General features: G+C 32.0%; 1 protein-coding gene across 2 annotated transcripts in view; it reads right to left on the reverse strand.

The window, feature by feature from the left end:
* Positions 1-970: 970 nt before the first annotated feature.
* The window catches only part of LOC111706081 (innexin shaking-B), a 33,972-nt gene continuing 9,687 nt past the window's right edge, over positions 971-25,255 (reverse strand). Inside the window, exons 2-13 of one of the 2 annotated variants that reach the window (XM_023478842.1) lie at positions 24,611-24,906; positions 23,564-23,676; positions 22,751-22,842; positions 20,786-20,956; positions 17,534-17,587; positions 15,569-15,734; positions 12,638-12,761; positions 11,090-11,254; positions 7,413-7,463; positions 4,561-4,672; positions 3,196-3,233; positions 971-3,134 (exon numbers count right to left, since the gene is read on the reverse strand). In XM_023478842.1, coding sequence (XP_023334610.1) covers positions 3,110-3,134; positions 3,196-3,233; positions 4,561-4,672; positions 7,413-7,463; positions 11,090-11,254; positions 12,638-12,761; positions 15,569-15,734; positions 17,534-17,587; positions 20,786-20,956; positions 22,751-22,842; positions 23,564-23,657 — 1,092 coding nt within the window. In that variant the 5' untranslated portion in view covers positions 23,658-23,676; positions 24,611-24,906 and the 3' untranslated portion in view covers positions 971-3,109. Of the gene's footprint in view, positions 3,234-4,560; positions 4,673-7,412; positions 7,464-11,089; positions 11,255-12,637; positions 12,762-15,568; positions 15,735-17,533; positions 17,588-20,785; positions 20,957-22,750; positions 22,843-23,563; positions 23,677-24,610; positions 24,907-25,255 lie in introns of both variants that reach the window. The other variant, XM_023478841.1, reaches the window with a different exon arrangement.

Genomic DNA, 25,255 nt, shown 5'->3' on the forward strand with positions numbered 1-25,255 from the left:
GAATGTAGAGGTCCGTAAAGAATTGACAAAAAGGTCAACCTGTATCTTTTAGAGGGAGATTTTATAGAGACCATTTTAGTTATGAATCAAAAGAACGGTGAATGTACTTGTTCTCAATGTAAATTCTGCTTCAGGGAATGAATTGCTCAGATTATAAATTATTAATTGTAAAGACGACCGAAAACTCTTAAAATGCGACGATCCAATGACTAAAATAAGTATTTTGCCTTAGATACAGTAGTCTAATAAGAAACAAGTTTGTAGTTGCATGGAATCGTGAAGGAAACAGACAGTGTAAACTCTGTACAATCGTCTCTGAAGTCTCATCCTTTGTGGGTAACCCTGTACATACATACAGGGTGTCCCAATAAACATGGGAATTCAGTGACGAATTCGATATCGTCTTTTTAAATAATTCTTTGATTTAGTATAGTGATACCTACTGAGAAAGCTGTACTATGTAAGATTTTCGTCTGCTATATTCACATTTTGTTTGTTTATGTTTTGACTGCATACAGTTGTACTTAGTAAAACAAGAAAATTGCAGTATACAAACAGAGTAAACTTGACCGTCTCCACTGTTCATCTTGCGGAGACATTATAAACACATCTTTACAGCTATTTACCCTTATCATAAAATAAACTCTAGCAGACATAATAATATTATGGCTTTTGAAATTAGGTATAACCTGGATCCTCTGCGTCGTTGATAAATGTCGTCTTAATAATTCTAATCGGGAAAAGTCTAATATTTATTCTATTTATGAAGGTAACAGATCAACACATTTTCAACCCCTCTGATAATTTTCTTATTACAAATAATTAGGTTTGCTGTTCATCTGTCAGAAGGCAGTGTATTAAAATAGAGTACAAGATAAACATTGGTTTTCTCAAACGAAAATGTGTCATTTACTCTCAGAAAAATCAATGGAAATTTAAACCTCCAAGGGATTCAATGATAATAATGATAATAATTTCATTGATTATATTTTTTTTAGGATAAATGACATTCCTTTGTTGAGCTGTTTTTAACATTTTTTTTAAGCTGTTTTTAATTAGATTAGCGTTCTATGAAGGCTTTTTAAAAAAAAGCTGTAGTTAAATTTTTGAATTTTTTCAACATTCTATCTTGGGAATTTTCTGACGAGTGATAGCATAATATCATTTACAATTTAATACTAATATTACAACAATATTGACGAAATTTTGGCTTGATATATTTTGTACAATTTACACATTGTTTATATTAATCTATACTATTATGATACATAAATTTCTCAACTCTGTGACTAGACCATCTACAACGAGATATATGCAGGAAAAAATGAGATATACAAAATTGTAATCATAGAATATCATTGAAGGTCTAACCTTTCTCCGGGTTTTTAAGGTTACCTTAAAATATGCGACTCTGATAACGACCTGGAACTTTTTTAAATATTATGATCTAAAGCTTTGATTCTTCTGAAATTAATGCGTGCTTGGTAATTCTACATGAATAATGTAGCCAATGAAGTCAAAAAAATGTGAATCTAAAACGAATTTATAAAATATTTTCCCTCTTCTTTAAAGTCTCATTCTTAAAAGACAATCCTAAACCCGAATTTGCATTCCACCCTGCAATGTCTAATGTTTACATTTCAAAAGTAGGACAGGGGTTTTTTTAATTTCAAAATTCTTCTTTAAATATTATAAATGCACACCATAAGGCAATAATGTAGAAAATATGTAAATAACCATATATAATGCAGAATTATTCTGAAAGTTACGTGGAAAATTGAAAGCAAGCCAAAACTCTTAAAATTGTGTAATACTGCAAATTTATCTTCCGATTCAAAAATCATGACTTTTTTCCAATGACTCATATACTATGTTTTCTGTGAGTTTTTTATATTTTTATTCAAATCTATTTTGTATGAAATCCTTTAAGAATAAAAAGGACCTAATACTGGACTGAATTAAGGTAAAGTACTTATTGTACCCATTTTTAGATTTTAAAACGTTTATCATGACTTGGTGAATTCTTCAAAAGGCAAGTTACGTTTCCTTAAATGCATAAATGACAAGACCTTTACGAGGAACTTTCACGATTATCACTTTGTATATCTCACTCATTTATACATATTATAAATATACTCTTAATTAATTAGCAATTACTATTTATAGTTAAATTATGCACCGGATATTCAGATTAGAGAAGGCGTTTTATTACTTGAAACTTTTACCTTTCTTTATATTTTAGATAAGCTTGAAAAAAGCTGAATTCCCGTTTTTTTACTTTGCAAGGATTTCAGTTTGTCTTCAAAGGCGTATACACTACATGGGGGGGGGGTCCATTTTTTTCCAGTGCGGATCCAGGATCCGGATCCGCATCAAAATTAAATGGATCCTAAGCACTGGCCCCCCTTTTCACTTTTAACCGCTAGAGATATCATTTTCCTCAATTAAAACTAAAAAACAATAAAGAAATTCCGCATATTTAACAATTTTCCCCCTCCCAATAATTTCAAAGGTGGGGGGGGGGGGGGGGTCGCGCAAATTTTGTCGTTCTAGTTCTCATCCCGTATACATCCCATATACATTCTTGTTCTTTTCATTGATATAATTCATTAACATCAAGCTTGAAAGTGATAAATGAGGATAGCACGTTTTTTGGACGAAATGTATGAATCAATGCAGTTCTATGAGTTCTATAGATGTTTATATAAATCCAAGAAAAGGTTCAGGAATTGTTTGAGACGGTTTAATGCCAGCAAAGCACTGATGTAACAATTATCTTAAATCTGTACTGCATTAAATCCAGTACTTTTCTTATCCAGGCGTTAGCTGAACTAATTCTATTGGTTAGATTTAATCTTACACGGCTTGAAGTTGGATTCCTCCATTCTTACTCTTCACACTGCAGCATATTTAAACATTTAGTTATATCTCTCATGTTGTTCAGTGTTTAAGTTATATTTAGTTATATTTCTCATGTTGTTTAGTGTTTAAGGATCCGACATATCCTTGTTCCTGTATCCAAGCTATATTTCTCATGTTGTTTAGTGTTTAAGGATCCGACATATCCTTGTTCCTGTATCCAAGCTATATTTCTCATGTTGTTTAGTGTTTAAGGATCCGACATATCCTTGTTCCTGTATCCAAGCTATATTTCTCATGTTGTTCAGTGTTTAAGGATCCGACATATCCTTGTTCCTGTATCCAAGCTTCTTCGCTAAATCATGAAACACGTCCTGAAAACATCTGATTAATTTTAAACATCAATTTTTAAAAGAATATCGATTTTAAACATCAATATTTGAAATAATGCCTATTTTATATATCAATATTTGAAAGAATACCTAATTTAGATATATATATATTTGAAAGGATACCCATTTTAAACATCAATATTTGAAAGGATACCCATTTTAAACATCAATATTAGAAAGAATATCCATTTTAAACATCAATATTTGAAAGGATACCCATTTTAAACATCAATATTTGAAAGAATATCCATTCTAAACATCAATATTTGAAAGAATACCCATTTTAATCATCAAGATTTAAAAGAATATCCATTTTAAACATCAATATTAGAAAGAATATCCATTTTAAACATCAATATTAGAAAGAATATCCATTTTAAATATCAATATTAATGAAAGAATACCCATTTTAAATATCAATATTAATGAAAGAATATCCATTTTAAACATCAATATTAGAAAGAATATCCATTTTAAACATCAATATTAGAAAGAATATCCATTTTAAACATCAATATTAGATAGAATATCCATTTTAAACATCAGTATTAGAAAGAATATCCATTTTAAATATCAATATTAATGAAAGAATACCCATTTTAAATATCAATATTAGAAAGAATATCCATTTTAAACATCAATATTAGAAAGAATATCCATTTTAAATATCAATATTAGAAAGAATATCCATTTTAAACATCAATATTAGAAAGAATATCCATTTTAAAAAGCAATATTAATGAAAGAATACCCATTTTAGATATCAATATTAATGAAAAAATATCCATTTTTAACATCAAGATTCAAAAGAATATCCATTTTAAACATCAATATTAGAAAGAATACCCATTTTAAATATCAATATTAATGAAAGAATACCCCTTTTAAACATAAAGATTTGAAAACTACCCATTTTAAACATCAAGATTTGAAAATTACAGGTTTGAAACTTCCGTGACTGATGTCAGAAATTATTCTGTCTTTTTTAATATTTCCCGTAACTTGTTCATATTTTTTTACACAGTATTTGGTCGTCAATAAAGTTGCATTATTTGTGGGTAATCTTGTATAAACATGTGTATAATATAAGAACAGTAGTTAGTAATCTTTTGGGGTGTTTCTTTGTTTGTATGTCCGATAGTAACTCAGAAACCCCTTGACCGATTTGCCTCAAATTTTGTTTGGGAAATCGATAGAGCCGCGGAATGTTTTTAGCTTGGTTTGAAAGTAAAGTAGGATGACCTTTTTTAGTTTCCAGGCACAATAGGGTTTCAAAGCTAGTTTATTGATAAATTATTATTATTGATACCTTGAAAACCATATGATCAATATTCTGTCCTAGAAGGTAGAGAAGAAACCAATCTCCGACAGCTGTTTTCTCCATGATAATTTCAACACACTCAGGTTTAACTCTCCGGTATCTATTTACATATTTATTTACCTTTTAAAATATTTATTACAGTGAATCCCAGATATATGAATACATAAGTTTTAAAATATTTATTACAGTGAATCCCAGATATATGAATACATAAGTTTTTTGATAATTCTAAAGAAACTTCTATTTATTTTTAATTCAAGATAAATTAATAGCCCTGAAATATGAATGCAATTGATATATTAATTTCAAACTCATTTTTCCGCGGCATCTGATCTTAAATATGTTGAGAATACGACATTATAAAAAACTCTTGCTATGTATTCATATATCTGGGATTCACTGTAGCATAAATATATCTCGGATAGGCTTTTCAGCTTCTCCCGTTGTTGACAGAATTGCATGGTATCATACATGTATCTCTTACTTTTCGTTCTTCATTTTTAAGTTTTTGGCAAACAGAGTTTTAAACGAATCCCTCAATTTGAATCATCTATTTAACATATAAACATGAGATTAAAACACAAGAAATTCAAAAAATAGCTGATAATATTTATCAACATTCTCTGTTGCAAATAGGACGCACTATTGACATGAACAGTGTTTTTAATAGTTTTAGTTAGTTTTAATTTTTTGCATATATTTGCAAATTGTTTATTCAAAACATTTACTTGATGTTGACCTTAAGAAAAGAGCAAAAAAACATTGCAAAGTTCAATAAAATCAAACTCTATTATGAAAACATTTTTGAAATGTTGGAAGATTTATTAAAAGTTTTAAAAACTAATTAAAAAGATTAAAAACACATATTCACACGGATATATCGCAGCCTTGCTTGCCGATTGCTTAACAACATCCGCAACCCACTTCTCAGTCTTGAAATTTTCAAACGATCGACTTCTAAGGGAAATAAAGGAAGAAATCTATTTAATTAAGTATTCACGACGTTGAAGCTCCAAAGATAATAGAAAATTGTACACCGAAAAAATATTTATTTTAGTTACACTACTTATGCTGAGAAAAATCCAAAAAAAAGTTTGCAAATTGTTAATTCAAAACATTTGCTTGTCTTAAAGTATGCCAAATGTTGACCTTAAGAAAAGAGCAAAAAAACATTGCAAAGTTCAATAAAATCAAACTCTATTATGAAAACATTTTTGAAATGTTGGAAGATTTATTAAAAGTTTTAAAAACTAATTAAAAAGATTAAAAACACATATTCACACGGATATATCGCAGCCTTGCTTGCCGATTGCTTAACAACATCCGCAACCCACTTCTCAGTCTTGAAATTTTCAAACGATCGACTTCTAAGGGAAATAAAGGAAGAAATCTATTTAATTAAGTATTCACGACGTTGAAGCTCCAAAGATAATAGAAAATTGTACACCGAAAAAATATTTATTTTAGTTACACTACTTATGCTGAGAAAAATCCAAAAAAAGTTTTGGGTTTTCATCATTCGTTTTTTTTAAACTGCATAGTGTACTGTATTTAATTGTTGAATCAAATAATATATTATTACAGTTTACAACAGTTTATAACAGTTTACAGTTTACAGTTTTATTGCTCAAAAATCTTTTAAATATAAAAAACTAAAAGTTATTCATTTTATTCTTTGTAGTTATAAACCTCTCTTTGTATATCTTCATATAAATGTAAATCAATTTGTTTCCGCAATAACGAGTTGTATATGTATATTTTTATATATGTATTGTATATATGTAAATCTATGTATTATATATGTTGAATAATGTTTAATCTCGAAAGTAAGAAATAAATCTAGAATATTTATAGTTTCAGCAACTTGGTAAATAATTCTCTTATTTATTCCTAATTTATAATCCTTTTCAGCCCCATTCTTAATCTTCATATAGAATATTAATGAAACTCAGGACTGAGTTTAATGTTTAAGTTTGAAGTTAAAGTTTATAAAAGAATTGTGTTGTGTTCCCTCGAATCGTCCAGATGCATCCAGATTCCAGAAAACAACTTTTTCGGATGTTTGTGTTTACATTCTTTATTGGAACAAATATGAATATAGGGGGGGGGGGGGCACGGTGATTTAACAGTTCGGTTGGTGTCCCAACAAGCTTTATGTTCAGATCACAAACTGACATATCGAACAAACTTTTTCTTTCTTTTTTCTCTTTTATACTGTTTTTTTTCTATCGTAAAAAACACAACTCCGTATGGCAAATAAGTATTTCCTACAAAAATAAAATTTTCTCTTTCGTATATCTTTGCAACCTTATGGTGTAAGCCTTTTATATTTGAAATCTATAATATTTGATCTAACAGAATTTATAGTTTGAAATATCTAAGGTCTACAACTTAAAATTGGTTTGAAAAGATATAGGGAGTAGAAAATCAGAGTCTGTGGCAAAGACTCAAATCCTTTGAATTCAAAAGAAAAACACCAGGTTCATTCGAAATTCGAATGAACCTTCGAAATGACATTGACATGGTACCGTACCTAATTCTTGTACCGGCCCGGCATTTACTTACGGTGAAATTGTACCAATACAAAAATTTTGTACCGTCCCGCCCTTAATTGACTATGAAATTGTACCGTACTTACACCGTCGTTGGCGGGATGAAATGTTACATCACAGAGAGTTTAATGTGAAAAGTAAAACTCTTTTTAAACACAGGAGTCGGGAGGTGGGGTTCGGACTCGGAGAGGGAATTGATTCTGCACATTCAGCAGTAAGGACTGTTAGTTTCACGTGGTTAATAGCGTCCCCCCACCCACACTTTTCATGGTGATCAAGTACAAATACCTGAGTTTAAAGAGATAAGTTCTTAGTGAACCAGAGGCACAGAGTGCAATCCTGAAAATATCATGAATAAATAATAACAAAGAAGAAAAGAATCGGGAGAAAACTATTCTTACATTATGGTAAAAAATGGCGGAGTCCGTTCAAGACCTTGACACAATATTTCAGAGATAAGAAGTGGGAAAAATCAAAAATCAATATGTTTTATACAGTGATAGCCAAAAAAGTCTGGAATAGGAATTCGACTTTTAGACTCAACTTCTGCCTTTAATAGTCCAATGAGCAATTGTGCAGTGTAAACAGACTCATTTTACTTAATAAGTGATTTAATAACTTACTAGTAAAACTATTTGCTTTGTAACAACATCAAATACACTTCAGCATTGCTTTAATGTCGTCTTCATAATCTAGTTTTCTGGTTATCTCTGTTGAGAAAATTTTCTCAACACTGTTGCTGTAAACGTATCTATTTATGAATACGTGGGAAACCTAGTGATTTTTCCATATGCAAAATATTCATTTAAAACGTTTCTTTTATTCTGAAGTAGTAATAGAAATATTATTAATATTATAGAGAACCAAGAGAAGGTGTTTTATTAGAACTATCAGCCTGGAGGATATACTAGGCATCATTCAGAACAGATATTCGATACTAGATATATCAGGATATATCAGGATACTAGATATATCAGGATATATCAGGCTTCCAGATATATCAGGATACTAGATATATCAGGATTCCAGATATATCAGGATACTAGATATATCAGGATACTAGATATATCAGGATACTAGATATATCAGGATACTAGATATATCAGGATATATCAGGATACTAGATATATCAGGATACTAAATATATCAGTATACTAGATATATCAGGATATATCAGGATACTAGATATATCTGGATACTAAATATATCAGGATTCCAGATATATCAGGGTACTAGATATATCAGGATACTAGATATATCAGGATATATCAGGATTCCAGATATATCAGGATATATCAGGATTCCAGATATATCAGGATAGTAGATATATCTGGATACTAAATATATCAGGATACTAGATATATCAGGATATATCAGGATACTAGATATATAAGGATATATCAGGATAGTAGATATATCTGGATACTAGATATATCAGGATATATCAGGATTCCAGATATATCAGGATACTAGATATATCTGGATACTAGATATATCAGGATACTAAATATATCAGGATTCCAGATATATCAGGATACTAGATATATCAGGATACTAAATATATCAGGATACTAGATATATCAGGATACTAGCATTATCAGGATACGAGAGATATTGAAAAACTTCATTGAACTTCTGTATTTCATTTTAAAAAATGATATACCTATCTATCTATCTAAAAAACTGTATTTTATGTTTATTAAAAAGTTTTCCTATACTAATAATATGGATACATTAAATATATTAGAATATTTGTTGATATATAAAAAACCTCAAAATAAATAGATATGCTCAATGCAGATAGAATATATTAAAAACCTCCTTGAAGATTTCGCCAAAAGGAATAAATTAATTTTTCATATTTCATCTTTCAGTATTTATATTTTCAATATAATATTTTCATGTTGCACCACGCATACAAATAGAATCTATAAAACTCTGGAATAAGAGGAAACCTGTTAGACTCAAATTTAAAATATTCTATCTATGCAATTAATTCTAAAAACAGCAATTGTGTAGTGTACACAGACACAATTTACGTATTAAGTTGTTTTTCAAGATAAGGGTAAAATTATCAGATTAATAACAGCAACAAATACTTGCTTATATGTTTCCCACCATTCTTGAATACAAACTTGTCAAAGATATGCTAATAAACTGTCAACTCTATCCAGGATTCAAATTTACTATTTACAATTTTGATAAATGTTTACACAGAGACCGAATTCAATGAATAGGAGATGTCGCTGAACTACCTACCCCCAATTCAAATCTTAAATCATCTATTCAAATCCTCTTTAATCTTTAACTTTGAATCTGTGATTCAAGATGTGAACTAGTGGTAGATAGTTCATTATATTCGGCCCCAGATCTATAATCTGTTCAAACTTGGTTTAGACATTCAAGCCGACGAACAAAACATTTTCAAAAGGTGTTTTTTTATTGGATTGACTTACCCTTACTTCTAATTATCTACATAGATTATGCTATGGAATTAAATTCTTTCCACAAACTCTAATTGTCTAATCTTTATATCTTTGCAACCATAAAACTATAAATTCGGTAAGATAAAATAATCAACGTATAAAGTAAAAAGGTTTTTATCATGAGAATGCAAAGATAAACGGATTAGAATTTAGAATATTAGTGTTTTGTAGCGAGTGTACATTTCTACAGTTAAATGGGAGGAGTTTAAGATAAGAAAGGAAAACTATAGTTATTTTCTATTCGTGAAAAGTTATACTCTAAAATGCAAAATATTTAAAAGACGGTGACGGTGTTTGCTACCAATTCAGAAAGTAAACAGGATATTTAATTAAATATGAGCTAGGCTTCGACACAGTTTAGTCTTTTATCTATTTCCTTTTTAATCTAGACAGAGCACACTGATTTACTAGTTCTGTCACGCACCCCTGACCCTTCAGTAAAAGTAAATTCAACCTAAAGTCTGACCGCGTCAACCTTGTTGCTCCGGCTAGTCCTAATGAGTGTCTGCTTTATTTACCCAATGTCCGGGCGACACAGTACAAACTGGGACCGGAAAGGTTGACCCGGCTCGGAAGTTCAAATGTACTACGGCTGCTCGTGCTGTACTTATCCCGAGTAAGCTGTGACTTTCGATCAGAATTTGACCTTTTAACATAATATTTTTGCCTTTTTTCATAATTACTTTTTGTCGGCATACACTTTTTCAATGACAAAGTATTGAACAGACAACTCTGCGAAGTTTAAAAATTGACAAATTATAAACCAAGACGCGACTGATTTCAAATGGAAGAAACCGAATGCATCTCGCCCTGGCCGGTTAGTACGTGGTAAGGGTGTATCAAACATGTCGATGTATGTATTCTTTTAAACGCAATAACTGAGGGTTAATATACTGTATACTAATGAATATATATAAATGGTAGAAATTAAGTCAATACCAGAGGGGGGCAATTAACGTTTGATTCTACAGAAAATTGGAACTTTGGTCCATGGAGTATCGTTATAATCCCTTCATTTTAGTTATACCTGCAGGAGTCTGCATAAAATGGAGATTGATACTTGATTCCGAGGTTTAGAGAGGTCGGAACTGTGTGATCTCGATATCCAATTTTGGAACTTTAAATTTGAGGATCAATTAATTCTTGATCCCTTCATTTTAGTTATCTTTGCAGGATATTACTACTAAGGGATATCGAAAAGGAATTGAATTGATCCTTCAGTCAGCATAAAATGGACCTTGATACTTGATTACGGGATTGAAAATACAAAGCTTATAAAGGGAACTTTTGTGTGAAGAATCGTTAATTGTGAACGTTTGATCTCGATATCCAATATTCGTGTTCGTTCTTTCTTGTGATCAAGAAATAAAAGAATTTAAGGATTTTTAAAACTTCACTGAGATTTCATGATAAAAAATAAAAGAAGACGACAATTCTTCCAGAATTTTCCGGTTATTACGTTTATCTAGGAGCTCTTACCTATAGACAACCACAATAGTTGTTAGTCCCACTAATCCCAGCATCCAGAACCATAGGAAGATATAAATCTTCTCATTGAAGATATTTAATGGTAGAATACAGAGAGCATCATGTTTCTCCAGCTCTCCAGAGCTACCGAACTTGTGAAAAGTGCACTTGGTCAACCTTGAGAAAAAAAGTTTATTAAAGGGACAAAATATCTAATGGCCCTTTGATTAAAAATGATTAAGAACAGTTCAATTTACTTTTTAATCTCAGAAACGACGTGTTGAAATCTAAAACCGGAAAAATTCTGACCATTTTCTTGCTCGCATGGGTCAGATTTGATAAAAACAGGTGAAGTAAGATATCACCTTAGAGATAGAGCAACAAAGATATTATTTCTTTGATAAAGGTTTTAAAGGTCTTTTTAGTCGTTAATTGTAATATTCAACTCAAGTTTTAACTAAAATAACATTGTTTTAAAGGAACTGTAGACGTAAGTACAGTTCACCCTCCATTTGTAAAGTCGCTTGCTTGATTCAAAACAGTACCCTTTGGCCTTTAAACCTTGACTGATAAAGTACAAAGGACTTGTCCTTATTTATTTACAGAAAGATTTCTAATTGTTTAAAGCGTTGTTTACAAGCTGTCTTATATTAATATTTACTTTCTAGAAGTCTTAGAAAATAAATATATTCAAATTTTTGAAAAACCATGTTCGAATATTTGGGGTTCTCGAGAACTATGTAAAGTCAGCTACGTTGAGTACCATTGTGAATCAGGAATGCCCTCTTTTACTAGAGGGCCACTAGAAACTAAGCCTACTGTCCCTTTAAGGAGGAAAATTCATCAATGTTTAAAGAATTTGATCCTTGAAGTTACAATGGAACTCCTGGAACTCCTGCGGAGTTAAATTCTTAAACTTGAGATTAGTTTTCAACATCTTTATCCTTCTTCACAATTATTCTATTGTCCAAATTCTTTAGATTTTCAACCATGTTTTTACAGTTTTTCTGACAACCCGAGATATTTTATCATATGGCAGGAAAAATATCTAAATATTATAACAATTGGAGTTTTTCAAGCAGAAAACAAAAAGTTTATTACTAGGACTACATTTTTCAGAGTTTTGATTATTTTGATCAAACAAATAAATTACTTTTTTCACATCGAATTTAAAATAATGTGTACTTTCAGCTTTCATCCTAACGAAAAATAATTAAAAAAGCTTCATGATGGTTAAAGCATTTAAAACATTAAAACAATATAACATAACTAGTACAGTTGAGCGATTGACTTAGATAACTATCTAATGACAAAGTGTGTATGAAAACTGAATTGAAATGACAAAAAAATTAAATTGAAGATGATAAGAATTTGAACGTTTAAAGGCCAATTTTGGATTTATTACATAAAATTGAAATCTGAAAGAAATCTCCTGTGATTTTTTACAGCACAAAAAACATCATATTTGTAAAATAAGTCGTCTCCCAACTGTCATGTTTATTGGGACACCCTGTATATTGTGAAATAGTGAATTGTATGAATCAGTGTTAAATATCCTACCTCGGGAAGATATAAACCATTGGATCGATCCTGTCCTCCTGATCTCGGTCTGCGAAGGATAGAACCTCGATCCCAAAAGTGAGAAATGTTCCATCGAAGAATCTGTCCAGTAAAAACATCTGACCTGCGGAGAGAATAATTCTTAATTTTGCATCCGTCAGCAGAACCTGGAGTTTAGGAGTAGAACCTGGAGTTTAGGAGTAGAACAAGGAGTGTAAGAGTAGAACCTGGAGTATAGGAGCAGAACCTGGAGTTTAGGAGTAGAACCTGGAGTATAGGAGCAGAACCTGGAGTTTAGGAATAGAACAAGGATTATAGGAGTAGAACCTGGAGTATAGGAGCAGAACCTGGAGGTTAGGAATAGAACCAGGAGTATAGGAGTAGAACCTGGAGTATGGGAGCAGAACCTGGAGTTTAGGAATAGAACCTGGAGTTTAGGAATAGAACCAGGAGTATAGGAGTAGAACCTGGAGTATAGGAGCAGAACCTGGAGTTTAGGAATAGAACCAGGAGTATAGGAGTAGAACCTGGAGTATAGGAGCAGAACAAGGAGTATAGGAGTAGAACCTGGAGTTTAGGAGTAGAACAAGGAGTATAGGAGTGGAACCTGGAGTATAGGAGCAGAACCTGGAGTTTAGGAATAGAACCAGGAGTATAGGAGTATAACCAGGAGAACAGGAGCAGAACCTGGAGTATAGGAGTAGAACAAGGAGTATAGGAGTAGAACCTGGAGTTTAGGAGTAGAACCAGGAGAATAGCAGTAGAACCAGAAATTTGGGGAGTAGAACCAGGTGAATAGAACCAGGAGTATAGGAGTAAAACCAGAAGTGTGGGCCAGGAGTATAGGAGTAAAACCAGAAGTGTGGGAGTAGAACCATGAAAGGGGGGTCACTTTGCGTCAAAAGAAATGGATTATATATTTTTTTTCTAGAGTTTTCATCATATTATTCAGTATTATTCAGTATTTTTTGAAGATATTTGAAGATACAAGAGAATACTTTTATCCTACCGTGAGACATAGTTATAATTACTCACTTTACCAGGAGACAGGGATTTGAGAAGAATTTCACACAAAATTGTTTAGCAATCATAGATGAAGTAGGAAGGATAGTTGTTATATGGATTGTATAGGACGGATAGTTAAATGGATGGAACATGGAATATTGATTGTGAAGGAAGGATAGTTGAATGGATGGAACATGGAATATGAATTGTGTAGGAAGGATAGTTGAATGGATGGAGCATGGAATATGGATTGTGTAGGAAGGATAGTTGAATGGATGGAACATGGAATATGGATTGAAAATGAAATATGGGATGTTAATATTATTGATGAGGATGAAAACACTTAAACCCATGGTGTGAAACCTTTTTACAATTCCGAGGTTAAGGCTCCCCCCGCCCTCTCCCCACTTCCTACAGAAAATATAAAAAACCTCTAATTCATATCCGGATACATGGTCAGCAATGTTATATATCCTGGGATTTATAGTATTGTCTTTTCACAATATTAGCCTACAAAGTAGAAAAGTTAGGAAAACCTTTTTATTTTCTTAAAATACTCCAGCTCAAGGTGGACTAATACAGAATCTATTTTATTTCTTTTTTAATCAAAACAGAATATTTTTTTATTTAAATTGAGGAGAGAAACCTGCTTTTCCTTAACATTTACATTCATTGAATTATTAAACGAAATAAAAAATATAACCGGTTTTTTTCATTATTTATTTGATAATTGATTACAAAAGTTTTAAAAGTTTAAAGGAACTGTAGACGTAATTTTAAGTGATCCTACATTTATAGACTGTCATGTCAGATTTTCAGTGTATCCCTTTAAATCATTGAATGATCAAGGATGACAGATTTATCTTTATTTCCGTCATTGTTGACAACTTTAATTGCGCAGGCTGCTCTATATTTTTTTTTTAAGTTTAAAATTATTATTTAATTATAAATATTCTAATTTTAATTTTCAAAATTGCGTCGCAATTTTCTAGAAGTCAGCTACGTTGATATGACACTATGGACTGGTTTGCTGGTGTAACTTGTGCACAAGTTTTAGTTCTCCGCACGCGCCGCAGATGATGTTGTCAATCGGACATGCCGCTCGATAAATAAAATACACTTGATTTTACGTCTACAATCCCTGTAAGACAAAACAAAATTATAAATTGCTGAAAAATGTGTTGATCACGTGTAAACCAGATGGTGTAAATGTGTTGATCACGTGTAAACCAGATGGTGTAAATCTGTTGATCACGTGTAAACCAGATGGTGTAAATGTGTTGATCACGTGTAAACCAGATGGTGTAAATGTGTTGATCACGTGTAAACCAGATGGTGTAAATTTTCTTCCATATTTATGTTTTCCCACTTGAGCTGGAATTTAAAAATGTTTCTGAAACATGGTTTTATCAAAATAAAAGAATCCATTTCCATTTTCTAAAAGTCCAAATAGCGTCAGCAGGGTCTGAATATCGACCATTTCTAACATGATTAGAAGGTTTTACATTCACCTCTACTCCCCTATGCTTAAGTATATACAGATGGGGGCAGGTTGAGGTGGTGAAGAGGAATATATATGTAAAGTAGATTAGTGTTAATGAGAGTATATCCTAGTCCTGTTCTAACCCTGTGCCAGCTCCAGGTATCATTAGAGTAGAGTGACTACTAGTATAGTATCACTAGATCTCCGCATACTTATTATTCTGGTATCACAAAGGACTAGTTCCAATAAAGCAGAATATAGTGGGAATATAATCATTTTCTTCATATATATTTTCCTTCCTGTTTATATTAAGGATTTTTTTTATACACAGAGAACAAATATTTGCAATATTATTGTAAAAACATCTTTACATTTTGTGATGTTGAAAAAATATATAAATTTTGGGCTTCAGTAAAGTTTGCATGCATATATTGTAAACGTACCTATGACATTAATGAGCGCCAGTAACTCACAGAAGAAGTATCTAAAGGCCCAGAAGTTATGGTGTTTTAGATTGGCATAAATATAATCCAGGATCAGTTTCTTCTTCAGTCTTTTCTCACTCTCAGATATTATTCCCAGATCTAGGTCCATTGTTAGAGCAGCAACCTGAATACGTAGTTCTATTGATAGAGCAGCAACCTTAATACGTAGTTTCATTGAAACAGCAGCAACCTGAATACATAGTTCCATTGTTAAAGCAGCAACCTGAATAGATAGTTCCATTGTTAGAGCAGCAACCTAAATACATAGTTCCATTGATAGAGCAGCAACCTGAATAGATAGTTCCATTGTAACAGCAGCAACATGAATAAATAGAGCAGCAACCTAATTACATAGTTCCATTGATAGAGCATCAACCTGAATACATAATTCAGGTAATAGAGCAGCAACTTGAATACATAGATCAATTGTTAGAGCTGCAACCTAAACACATAGATCCATTGATTGAGCAGCAACCTGAATACATAGTTCCATTGATAGAATAACCTTAAAATACAAATTATTATGTAAATCAAGTTATCTCAGACGTCACGTGACATACGAAGTTCTGATGTATTTTTAATTTTTAAGAATATTAAAGATTATTCCTCCTCCTCTCTGTGTATTTTGTGATATAGGTAAACGGATTAAGTATATTAATATAAATAGATTAAGACAGAAAGAATTTGATTATAGTATAATAATAGCTGGTGGGTGAAGACTAGACTAATATAGATCATCTATAAGCAGGTTAACTAAATAAATATGCAATATATAAACAATTATTTAGTATTCTTAATATAAAGAAGAACTATGTTGATACAATTGACCAAGGATAAATTTCAAAATTAAAATTTTATCTTAAAAATGTATTTTTCTTATAAAATAAAGGTATGCAAAAGGTAGGTATAGGTACATTCTAATTCCTTTGGATATATATTAGTATTTAGATGGGTAGATAAGTAAAAAGGAGGTTATGTAGATAGGTAGAAAGGTAGTTAGATAGGTAGATAGGGAGATATTTAGATTGTAGATAGGTGGAATGGGGCATATGTAAAACAGGTATATAGGTAGAAATGTAGATAAGAAGACATGGGGGTATTAGATAGGTAGATAGTTAGATAGATAGATAGTAGATAGGGGGAAATGTAGATAGTAGATAAGAAGATAGAGGAATATGTCGACAGGTTGATAGGGATATATATGTAGAGAGGTAGATATGTAGATAGGGCATATGTAGATAGGTAAATAAGTAGATAGAGGAATATATAGATACGTAGACAAGAAGATAGTTAGATAGATAAATAGGTATATAGGGAAATAAGTATGTAGATATGTTGATAGGTAGGTGTTATAGGGAGGTAGTTAGACTAGTAGTTAGATTAGGTTAGCACATAGATAGGTAAGTATGTATAGGGGGATAAGTATGTAGATATGTTGATAGGTAGGTGTTATAGGAAGGTAGTTAGACTAGTAGTTAGATTAGGTTAGCACATAGATAGGTATGTATATAGGGGGATAAGTATGTAGATATGTTGATAGGTAGGTGTTATAGGAAGGTAGTTAGACTGGTAGTTAGATTAGGTTATGCACATATATAGGTATGTATATAGGGGGATAAGTATGTAGATATGTTAATAGGTAGGTGTTATAGGAAGGTAGTTAGACTGGTAGTTAGATTAGGTTATGATATAGGTATGTATATAGGGGGATAAGTATGTAGATATGTTGATAGGTAGGTGTTATAGGAAGGTAGTTAGACTGGTAGTTAGATTAGGTTAGCACATATATAGGTAAGTATGTAGGTAGTTAGGAAGTTGATTAAATATATAGATGATGTGTAAGTGGGTAGAGGTAGGTTAAGCCTATGCTAAACATGGATTTATATTAATGTGTTTAAGATATCCTAGGATAAAGGTTTTTACCTTCCCAGCCTCCCAGTTCTTCCACAACCATCGAGGGATATAGAACAGGATTGCCTAAACATTGATCATATAGAACACGATTGCCTAAACATTAATTATATAGAACAGGATTGCCTAAACATTGACATTGAAGAACAGGATTGTATAAACAGTGACTATATAAAACAGGATTGTCTAAATCTAGATCTTTTCTGGAATTTTATTTTACCCCTTTCATCTTTTAATACTATTTTGAATAAATTGATCTGATTCTGAGTGAAAATGGGTTCGAAATTGAATACTCACTGATTGTTAATCCAGACATGCTATAAAACCCACTTTTTATGATTCTTAAATAGTTTTGTTCCTTGAAGGAAAGATTTTTCCATCAAAAACGAGACTATTTTACTCCGTCTTGATAAAACAAATTTGAGGATTAGTTTTCCCTCTATCCTGTCTGTTAAGCCTATGAGATGTTGAATAGACGCTGAGAATGGGGTTTCTTCCTAATAATATCCTGAGAAGGATTGAGAGTTTATGGTCCGAGGAGAGGAAGGATTTCTACAGAAATTATATTACCTCATTCTTACAACCCAATAAATAACAGGGACAACCACACAGGAGGGAGGGAACCCTAGGACGCCATGAGCCTCTGCTATGCAGACACAAGCCTCCCAGATTTGCTAGGCAGACCGAGCCTCTGCTATGCAGTGAACGATCCTTCACCATGCATAACAGCTTTTTAAAAATCTTGGTTATTATTAGTAATGAAAAACGTAAATTTTTTTTTTTGACATAGTGGCATAAGAATTTTACTAAAGATAAGATTTATTTATTGATTGTCATGATTAGAAACATATGTGGACTCATAAAGTGGTTTATAAGATTTATACTAACACTTTAAACATTTCTTACGCAGAAAGGAAGATATTTGGAGAAAAAATATTTCTGGGGTAAATTTAATATGTTTTGTTCTAATCTTTGATTTAAACAATACCTTTTTAAAAAAAAAAATTAAAGAAAGGATAAAATTTTTTTTTATTTAATTTGAACTACAAAAAAGGTATTGCTTAAATCTAAGATTATAAAAGATGAAATTCAATTCAATTCAAATTTTTTTCTCTAAATATTTTTCTTTTCATGTAAAGAATGTTTAAAGTTTTATATACAACTTTATTAGTCATAATTAGGAACTATTTATGAAAAATGATAAATGCTTCTCATCTTCGAGAAACCTCTAATGCCACGATGTCAAAAAATTTTAAAAAAAGCTTTTATTTTATCTTAAAATACAAGTTTAAAAAAAACTCCTGTATTACACAGGCACATTTTGATGTATTGCGCATGCTCATTTCTGCACAGCAGAGGCTCGGTCAGCCTAGCAAATCTGGGAGTCTTGTGTCTGCATGCATAGCGGAGGCTCATGGCGTCCGTGGGTTCCCTCCCTCCACACACAAATATTAGACAAACAACGTTTTATCAAACTCTTCCTCCTTTAACACTAATATTTAATATTTTAATAATCTATTACATCAGTATCTTTTTAAAACAAAAATAAAAAACTATGCATTTTTTATCTGATGTTTAAAGGGACTGTAAGCGTAATTTGTGACCTTCCATTTATAGAATGGCATGTCTGATTTACAACAATACCCTTTAAACCTTTGCTTAGTCAAGGACTTCGTAGATATTCTTATTCGGAAATTAAGTGTCAAGAAACCGTGCGAGTGTACACTATAACCTCGAGCAGTGAGCACTCAATCTTCAGCTGTGCAGATGAGGCAGGGGAGGGAGGCAGGGACTGAATTGCAAAAATGCGTGAGAGGTAGGGAAAGATTTTCTTCAAGTTTTACATCTGATTTGTGACACTTGTACCAAAGTTGACTCTTGTGCCACATGTTAACACTTGTACCAAAGTTGACAGTCATACCAAATGTTGACACTTGTAACAAATATAACTACAAAATTCATCCCCCATTACTGATCCTATTAATTGAGAGCGGCGTTAAGTCAAAGCAGCTGTATAACATGAAGAAAATCTATCCCCACCTCTCACGCCTGATCTTTGCATTTCCGCCCCTGCCTACAAATGAAGGTATTCTCTTCATCGTTGTCCAGACAGAGTTTTAGAATGTACCGTTGTGAAACAAACATGCCTCTTTATAAATAAAAGGTCAGTCCCTTTAAAGAAGGAAAATAATTCAGATGTATACTCTGCAGATCCCTGAATTTCTGTAGAAAACAGTTCTCACTGCCGGCTTAGTCAGTTTCGTCGGCTAGATAGCACAAGCTAGGAGGTTTTTAATTTTGTGAAAGCCTTCAAACACAACCGCCCAAAGTTTGTTTACAAATTATAACCGTCCTAAAACGTCAAAAAGACTATGTACCTATAATCTCGTAGAGGGGGGGGGGGAGGAAGGCAAGCCGTACCCGTATAGCCTCCATCCCGCTATTTACTCATAAATGTCGAGTTGCGGCAACGCACTTACCCTTAGCGCTTCCTTAGCTACACCCCTATATACTCTGGCAAAATGTCTTTATTTTTAAATGCTTATGATAGAAAAATGCAGCGTTAATTTAAGATTTTAAAGAAGTCTTGGCATCTATTATAACCTAAACATATTAATCATATTTTTTTTGTTAATATGAGTAAAAATTCTGGCACACTGGGGCAATATTTGTAAAAAAAAATTTAACTGTGATTTATTGCGATTTCCTCCTAAAGTATTTTAGTTTTTGTACATGTATGCTGATGTTGATCTTCTCTAAAAATGTTTTTGAAGGGAAAAAAATTCAATCTTTACCAAAAATAACGCAGTTTTGCGTGAGATTCGGTTTTAAATTTTCTAAATTCAGAGGTAAATAGATAGATAAATAGATTTAGATAATTCAAAACCGAATTGCACGCAAAACTGTGTTATTTCTGGTAAAAAAAGTGAGCGCGTTACCGCAACTCTATGTTTGTAAGTAAATTCCGGGTTGGAGGCTATACGGGTGCGGCTTGCCTTCCCCCCCTCTGTCGTCCCTAAGAAAAGGATAGGTCAACATTTTAACATCAAGTAGAGTAAAGTTTAGCCGGTGAGCCCCAGAAAACTGTGGAAATGGAAGACGACTGTTAGACTTAAATCTTATTTAAAGTTTATTTTGCTTTTTAGCAACATCAAATACACATAAGATGTAAAGTCGTCTTTCAATCAATAAGTTTCAATGTCGCGAAACTATCTTTTATACTGGATTTTATTAAACAGAAATGGTTAATTATATTTTTCCTACCTGGAAGAATAGGCAGAAGCAAACCCACTGATAATATCTGACATATCTTCTCTCCTCTGGATCTACAGTTTTATCTATCCCAGGATGAGCAACATCTATTCCAATCCGTTTCCAGAATGCGCTGGGTATAGTGTAGGTGGAGTGTATCCAACAATAGGTATTGAGAACTTCCTAGAATACAAGGGTTTGTTCAGATACTAATCAAGGTTCGGAGCTAAACCTTTGTTCTCAGAACAATTAGAATAACTGTTCAGACTTGAGACAATTCTTAATTTACTCTTATACTTACTTTACTAACTTCCATTCCTTTTCTACAAACTAGATTCCTAAACCTTAAACACTAACTCATATAGCTTAGGCAGAGGTAGGAGAATAAATCTGTTGCCATGTGACACCGACAAATTTAACTAATTTTAAAATCAATTTAAACAAAATTATTCATAAAATAAAAATTTACGAATTTTTGTCGATGTAGTTGCAAGTAAAAGATTTCCATGCTCCATTTAGAACGGTACGAAGTGTAACTTCTAATGTTAACAAAACTTCCTTTAAAGCAACTGTCGTCATAATTAATAATTAAGTGACTCTCCATTTAAATATGTGCATGCACAATTCACAACGGTAACCTTCAAATCTTTATACAATTATAATGTTGAAAATAACTCGGTTTTCTGACTTAAAAAGTGTTTAAATCTGAAAAGTTCTTCATTGTTTTTGAAGCAAGAAATGTGCAAGTCACTTTTGTAGGGGAATCACGAATAAAAAAGCAGTTTTCAACAATAAAAACATGGATATCTAATTTATATTTAATCATACAAAACTTTTACCGTTGTGAATCGGACATGCCACCATAGCAATGAAGGGTCCCTTGAAATTACGGGTTTAGTCCCTGTTTGACGTATTTTTTTCATTTTAGTCATAAAAAATGAAAACTTATCTTAAAAAAACTCGAAAATTAAATTGCATATTTTCTGTGAGATTGCTTTAACACCAAGCAATTTTTGAATCCAAGGTTGTGACTGGTGAGAGGTTGATGATTAAAGCAGGGCTTGGTTGAGTGGTTTGAGCTTCTTTAATCAAAGGTAGAAAAGGAAGGAAGAAAATTTGGCAGACTGGTTCTTCTCATTGTGTTTCTAAATCCTTTATCATACATATTCTACCCCTTCTATCTCAGTCATCCAACCATTCTAATTGTCATTTATCATTCATATTACCTCTTGTTAATCTAACCATTTATTATCCATATACACATTCATCATAAACTCTCTATTTATCCTTTCTACTCTCTCTATTCTTTATTATCCATATATTCTCTCTATCCTTCATAATCCATCTATTCTCTCTATCCTTCATAAACCATCTATTTTCTTTATACTTCTCGATTCATCTATTCTCTTTATCCTTTATGATCCATCTATTCTCTTTATCCTTCCTTATCCATCTATTCTCTTTATCCTTCCTTATCCATCTATTCTCTCTATCCTTCCATATACATTTATTCTCTTTGTCCTTCTTGATCCATCTATTCTCTCTATTCTTCCATATACATCTATTCTCTTTATCCTTCCTGATCCATCTATTCTCTCTATCCTTCCTTATCCATCTATTTCTTTTTACTTCTTGATCCATATATTCTCTCTATTCTTCCTGATCCATCTATTTTCTTTATCCTTCCTGATCCATCTATTCTCTCTATCCTTCCATATACATCTATTCTCTTTATCCTTCCTTATCCATCTATTCTCTCTATTCTTCCTGATCCATCTATTCTCTCTATCCTTCCTGATCCATCTATTCTCTCTATCCTTCCTTATACATCTATTCTCTCCATCCTTCCGTATACATCTATCATTTCTACCCAGTCTTTCTTATACGTCAATAATTCTAAAGGATTTAGAATCATAAAAATGTAGTTCTGAGATTAATTTTGCATTTGTACAATAAGATTCATGTTTGTGAATTTACCTCTGGAATATCCTTAGTATGAACGCAATCAATCGGGTTCCCAACATATTGTCTTGTCGTCACTAACAGAGAGAATCCAAGAAGGCAGATAACTAAACCAAACCAAATCAAACTTATCATAATCAAACCAAACCAACTTTTATTCTAACCAAACCAAATAAAACTTATAACAACTAAACCAATGTTTTTACTAACCAAACCAAATCAACGTGTGTATTAATAAAACCAAGCAATACTTTCTACAAATATAACCAAAACCAAAGAATCTACAAAACAGACCAAAACAACTTTTTAAAATATTTGTGGATTTCTTTCAAAAAGATTATCAAGAGCTAAAGAAAAAATCTTTGTAATTGATTATCTGGTTTATGTAGAACAAGCACTGTTGAGAAAAGTTGATGACAAGCTTTAAAGTGTATTGCTAAATTACATTTAATTAAGTTTTGTAAAGCTATCCCTCCGAACCTGAGATGAAACCTGAAATTGATATTCTAGTTCTCTCTTTAAGTTAATTTGCATAAAAACTTTTTCATCTGAAGGTTTGATAACGTTTCCAAATTTGTGAATAAATTTGTTTCCATGTTTCTGGAGCTTGTTAACTGTCAAGCAGGCCTGTTTATTTTACATACATATATATATATATATATAAAGGATCATAAAATAAAACTCTTTTCTCAGAGCTGTTAGAACAGTGCATCAGTTTGAAATAGATAAGGGACACTTCAGATTTGGAATTTTTAAGAAATATTCAAATAAAATTACATACAAACATCTTTTATAACAAACTGTATAAAATCTTTTTTGTTTTGGTTCCTGTGACGGTATAGTGGAGTCGGAATATACTAGAATCAATCTGAACATGAGAGAGCTTAACCAGGCTCTTCAGCCCTCGTAGTATATCAAGCATCTTCAGTTCTCAACCCAACCTAGATATTAGACATTCAGTTCTCAACCCAAACTGGATATTTTATATTCAGTTTTCAAACCAACCATGATATTAGATATTCAGTTCTCAACCCAAACTGGATTATAGATATTCAGTTCTCAACCCTCCTAGATATTAGATATTCAGTTCTCAACCCAACCTAGATATTAGATATTCGGTTCTCAACCTTCCTAGATATTAGATATTCAGTTCTCAACCCAACCTAGATATTAGATATTCGGTTCTCAACCCAACCTAGATAATAGATGAGAGTACTCAACCCAAATCAGATATTTTTTATGATCAGTGCTCAAACCAACCCAAATATTTTATGTTAAGACTCAACCCAACTAATATATTATATGTTCAGAGTACTCAATTCAGCTCACATATTATATGTTCAGAGTACCCAACCCAACTCATATATTATATGTTGAGAGTAACCAACCCAACTCATATATTATATGTTCAGAGTACTCAACCCAACTAATATATTATATGTTCAGAGTACTCAATTCAGCTCAACTCATATATTATATGTTGAGAGTAACCAACCCAACTCATATATTATATGTTCAGAGTACTCAACCCAACTAATATATTATATGTTCAGAGTACTCAACCCAGCTCACATATTATATGTTCAGAGTACTCAACCAAACCCAGATATTTTATATTGAGACTAAACCCAACCAAGGTATCTGATAGTTACTACTCAATTAAATCTTTATATTTAATATACAGTGACCTAGATATTTATCTCTTCCTAGATTTATTATCTTTTATACAAACCTGACGATGAGCAGTTGACCCATTTACTAAAGAATCATATGAACCAAATCAGAGAGGTTTTGCAATTTTTGCAGCTCATTAATATCTTTTATGTCTTAATTAGAGAACTCATTTTTGCTCTAAATTCTAAAAATGAATTTAACCTGTGAAAATATAGAAGAGTTGTGAGGTAATTGGCAGGCTCCATTAGAACTGGCAACTCCGTCCTGCACAACTTGTTTATCTGTTTGCAAGGTTCGGATATATATCCATATTCTTCTCTGGGTTGAGTTGGCACACACTCAACCATCCTGCACTAATCTTTTCCTTTAATCATGTAGATCCGTCCTGGTGTAGTGGTTCATAGTGGATTCTAAGATTTACATATTCTCACACGTCTGAGATAATGGTGGAGAAACAGTGGATTAGGATCTGATAGCTTCGTCTTTTATCATCACATCTGAAACATACAGAACTAGAATCTAGAAATGTTAGGTTGGATAAAGAATGATGAAGTGTCCTATCCGTCAGATTGAGAAATCGTTGTTGGACTCAGAGAAACTACAGAGTCAATAGGCTCCTGACTTAATATCTCATTAAAGAACCATATTGGAAATAGAGATTTGGAACACAGGGCATAAAGGAAGGATCAGAGTTCAGGAGAAAAGAGGTATTTGTTGTACATAAAGGATAAGGGTGAGGGAAGGTTTGACTTAGATTAAATAAATAATAAAACCACCCCCCTTAAAGAATCTCATATCTCATTCAGTTCCTTCTTAAACTAAACAATAAACATAAAGGTTGACCAT

The sequence above is a fragment of the Eurytemora carolleeae genome, unplaced genomic scaffold (assembly GCF_000591075.1).
Source record: "Eurytemora carolleeae unplaced genomic scaffold, Eaff_2.0 scaffold705, whole genome shotgun sequence".
NCBI lineage: Eukaryota > Metazoa > Arthropoda > Copepoda > Calanoida > Temoridae > Eurytemora > Eurytemora carolleeae.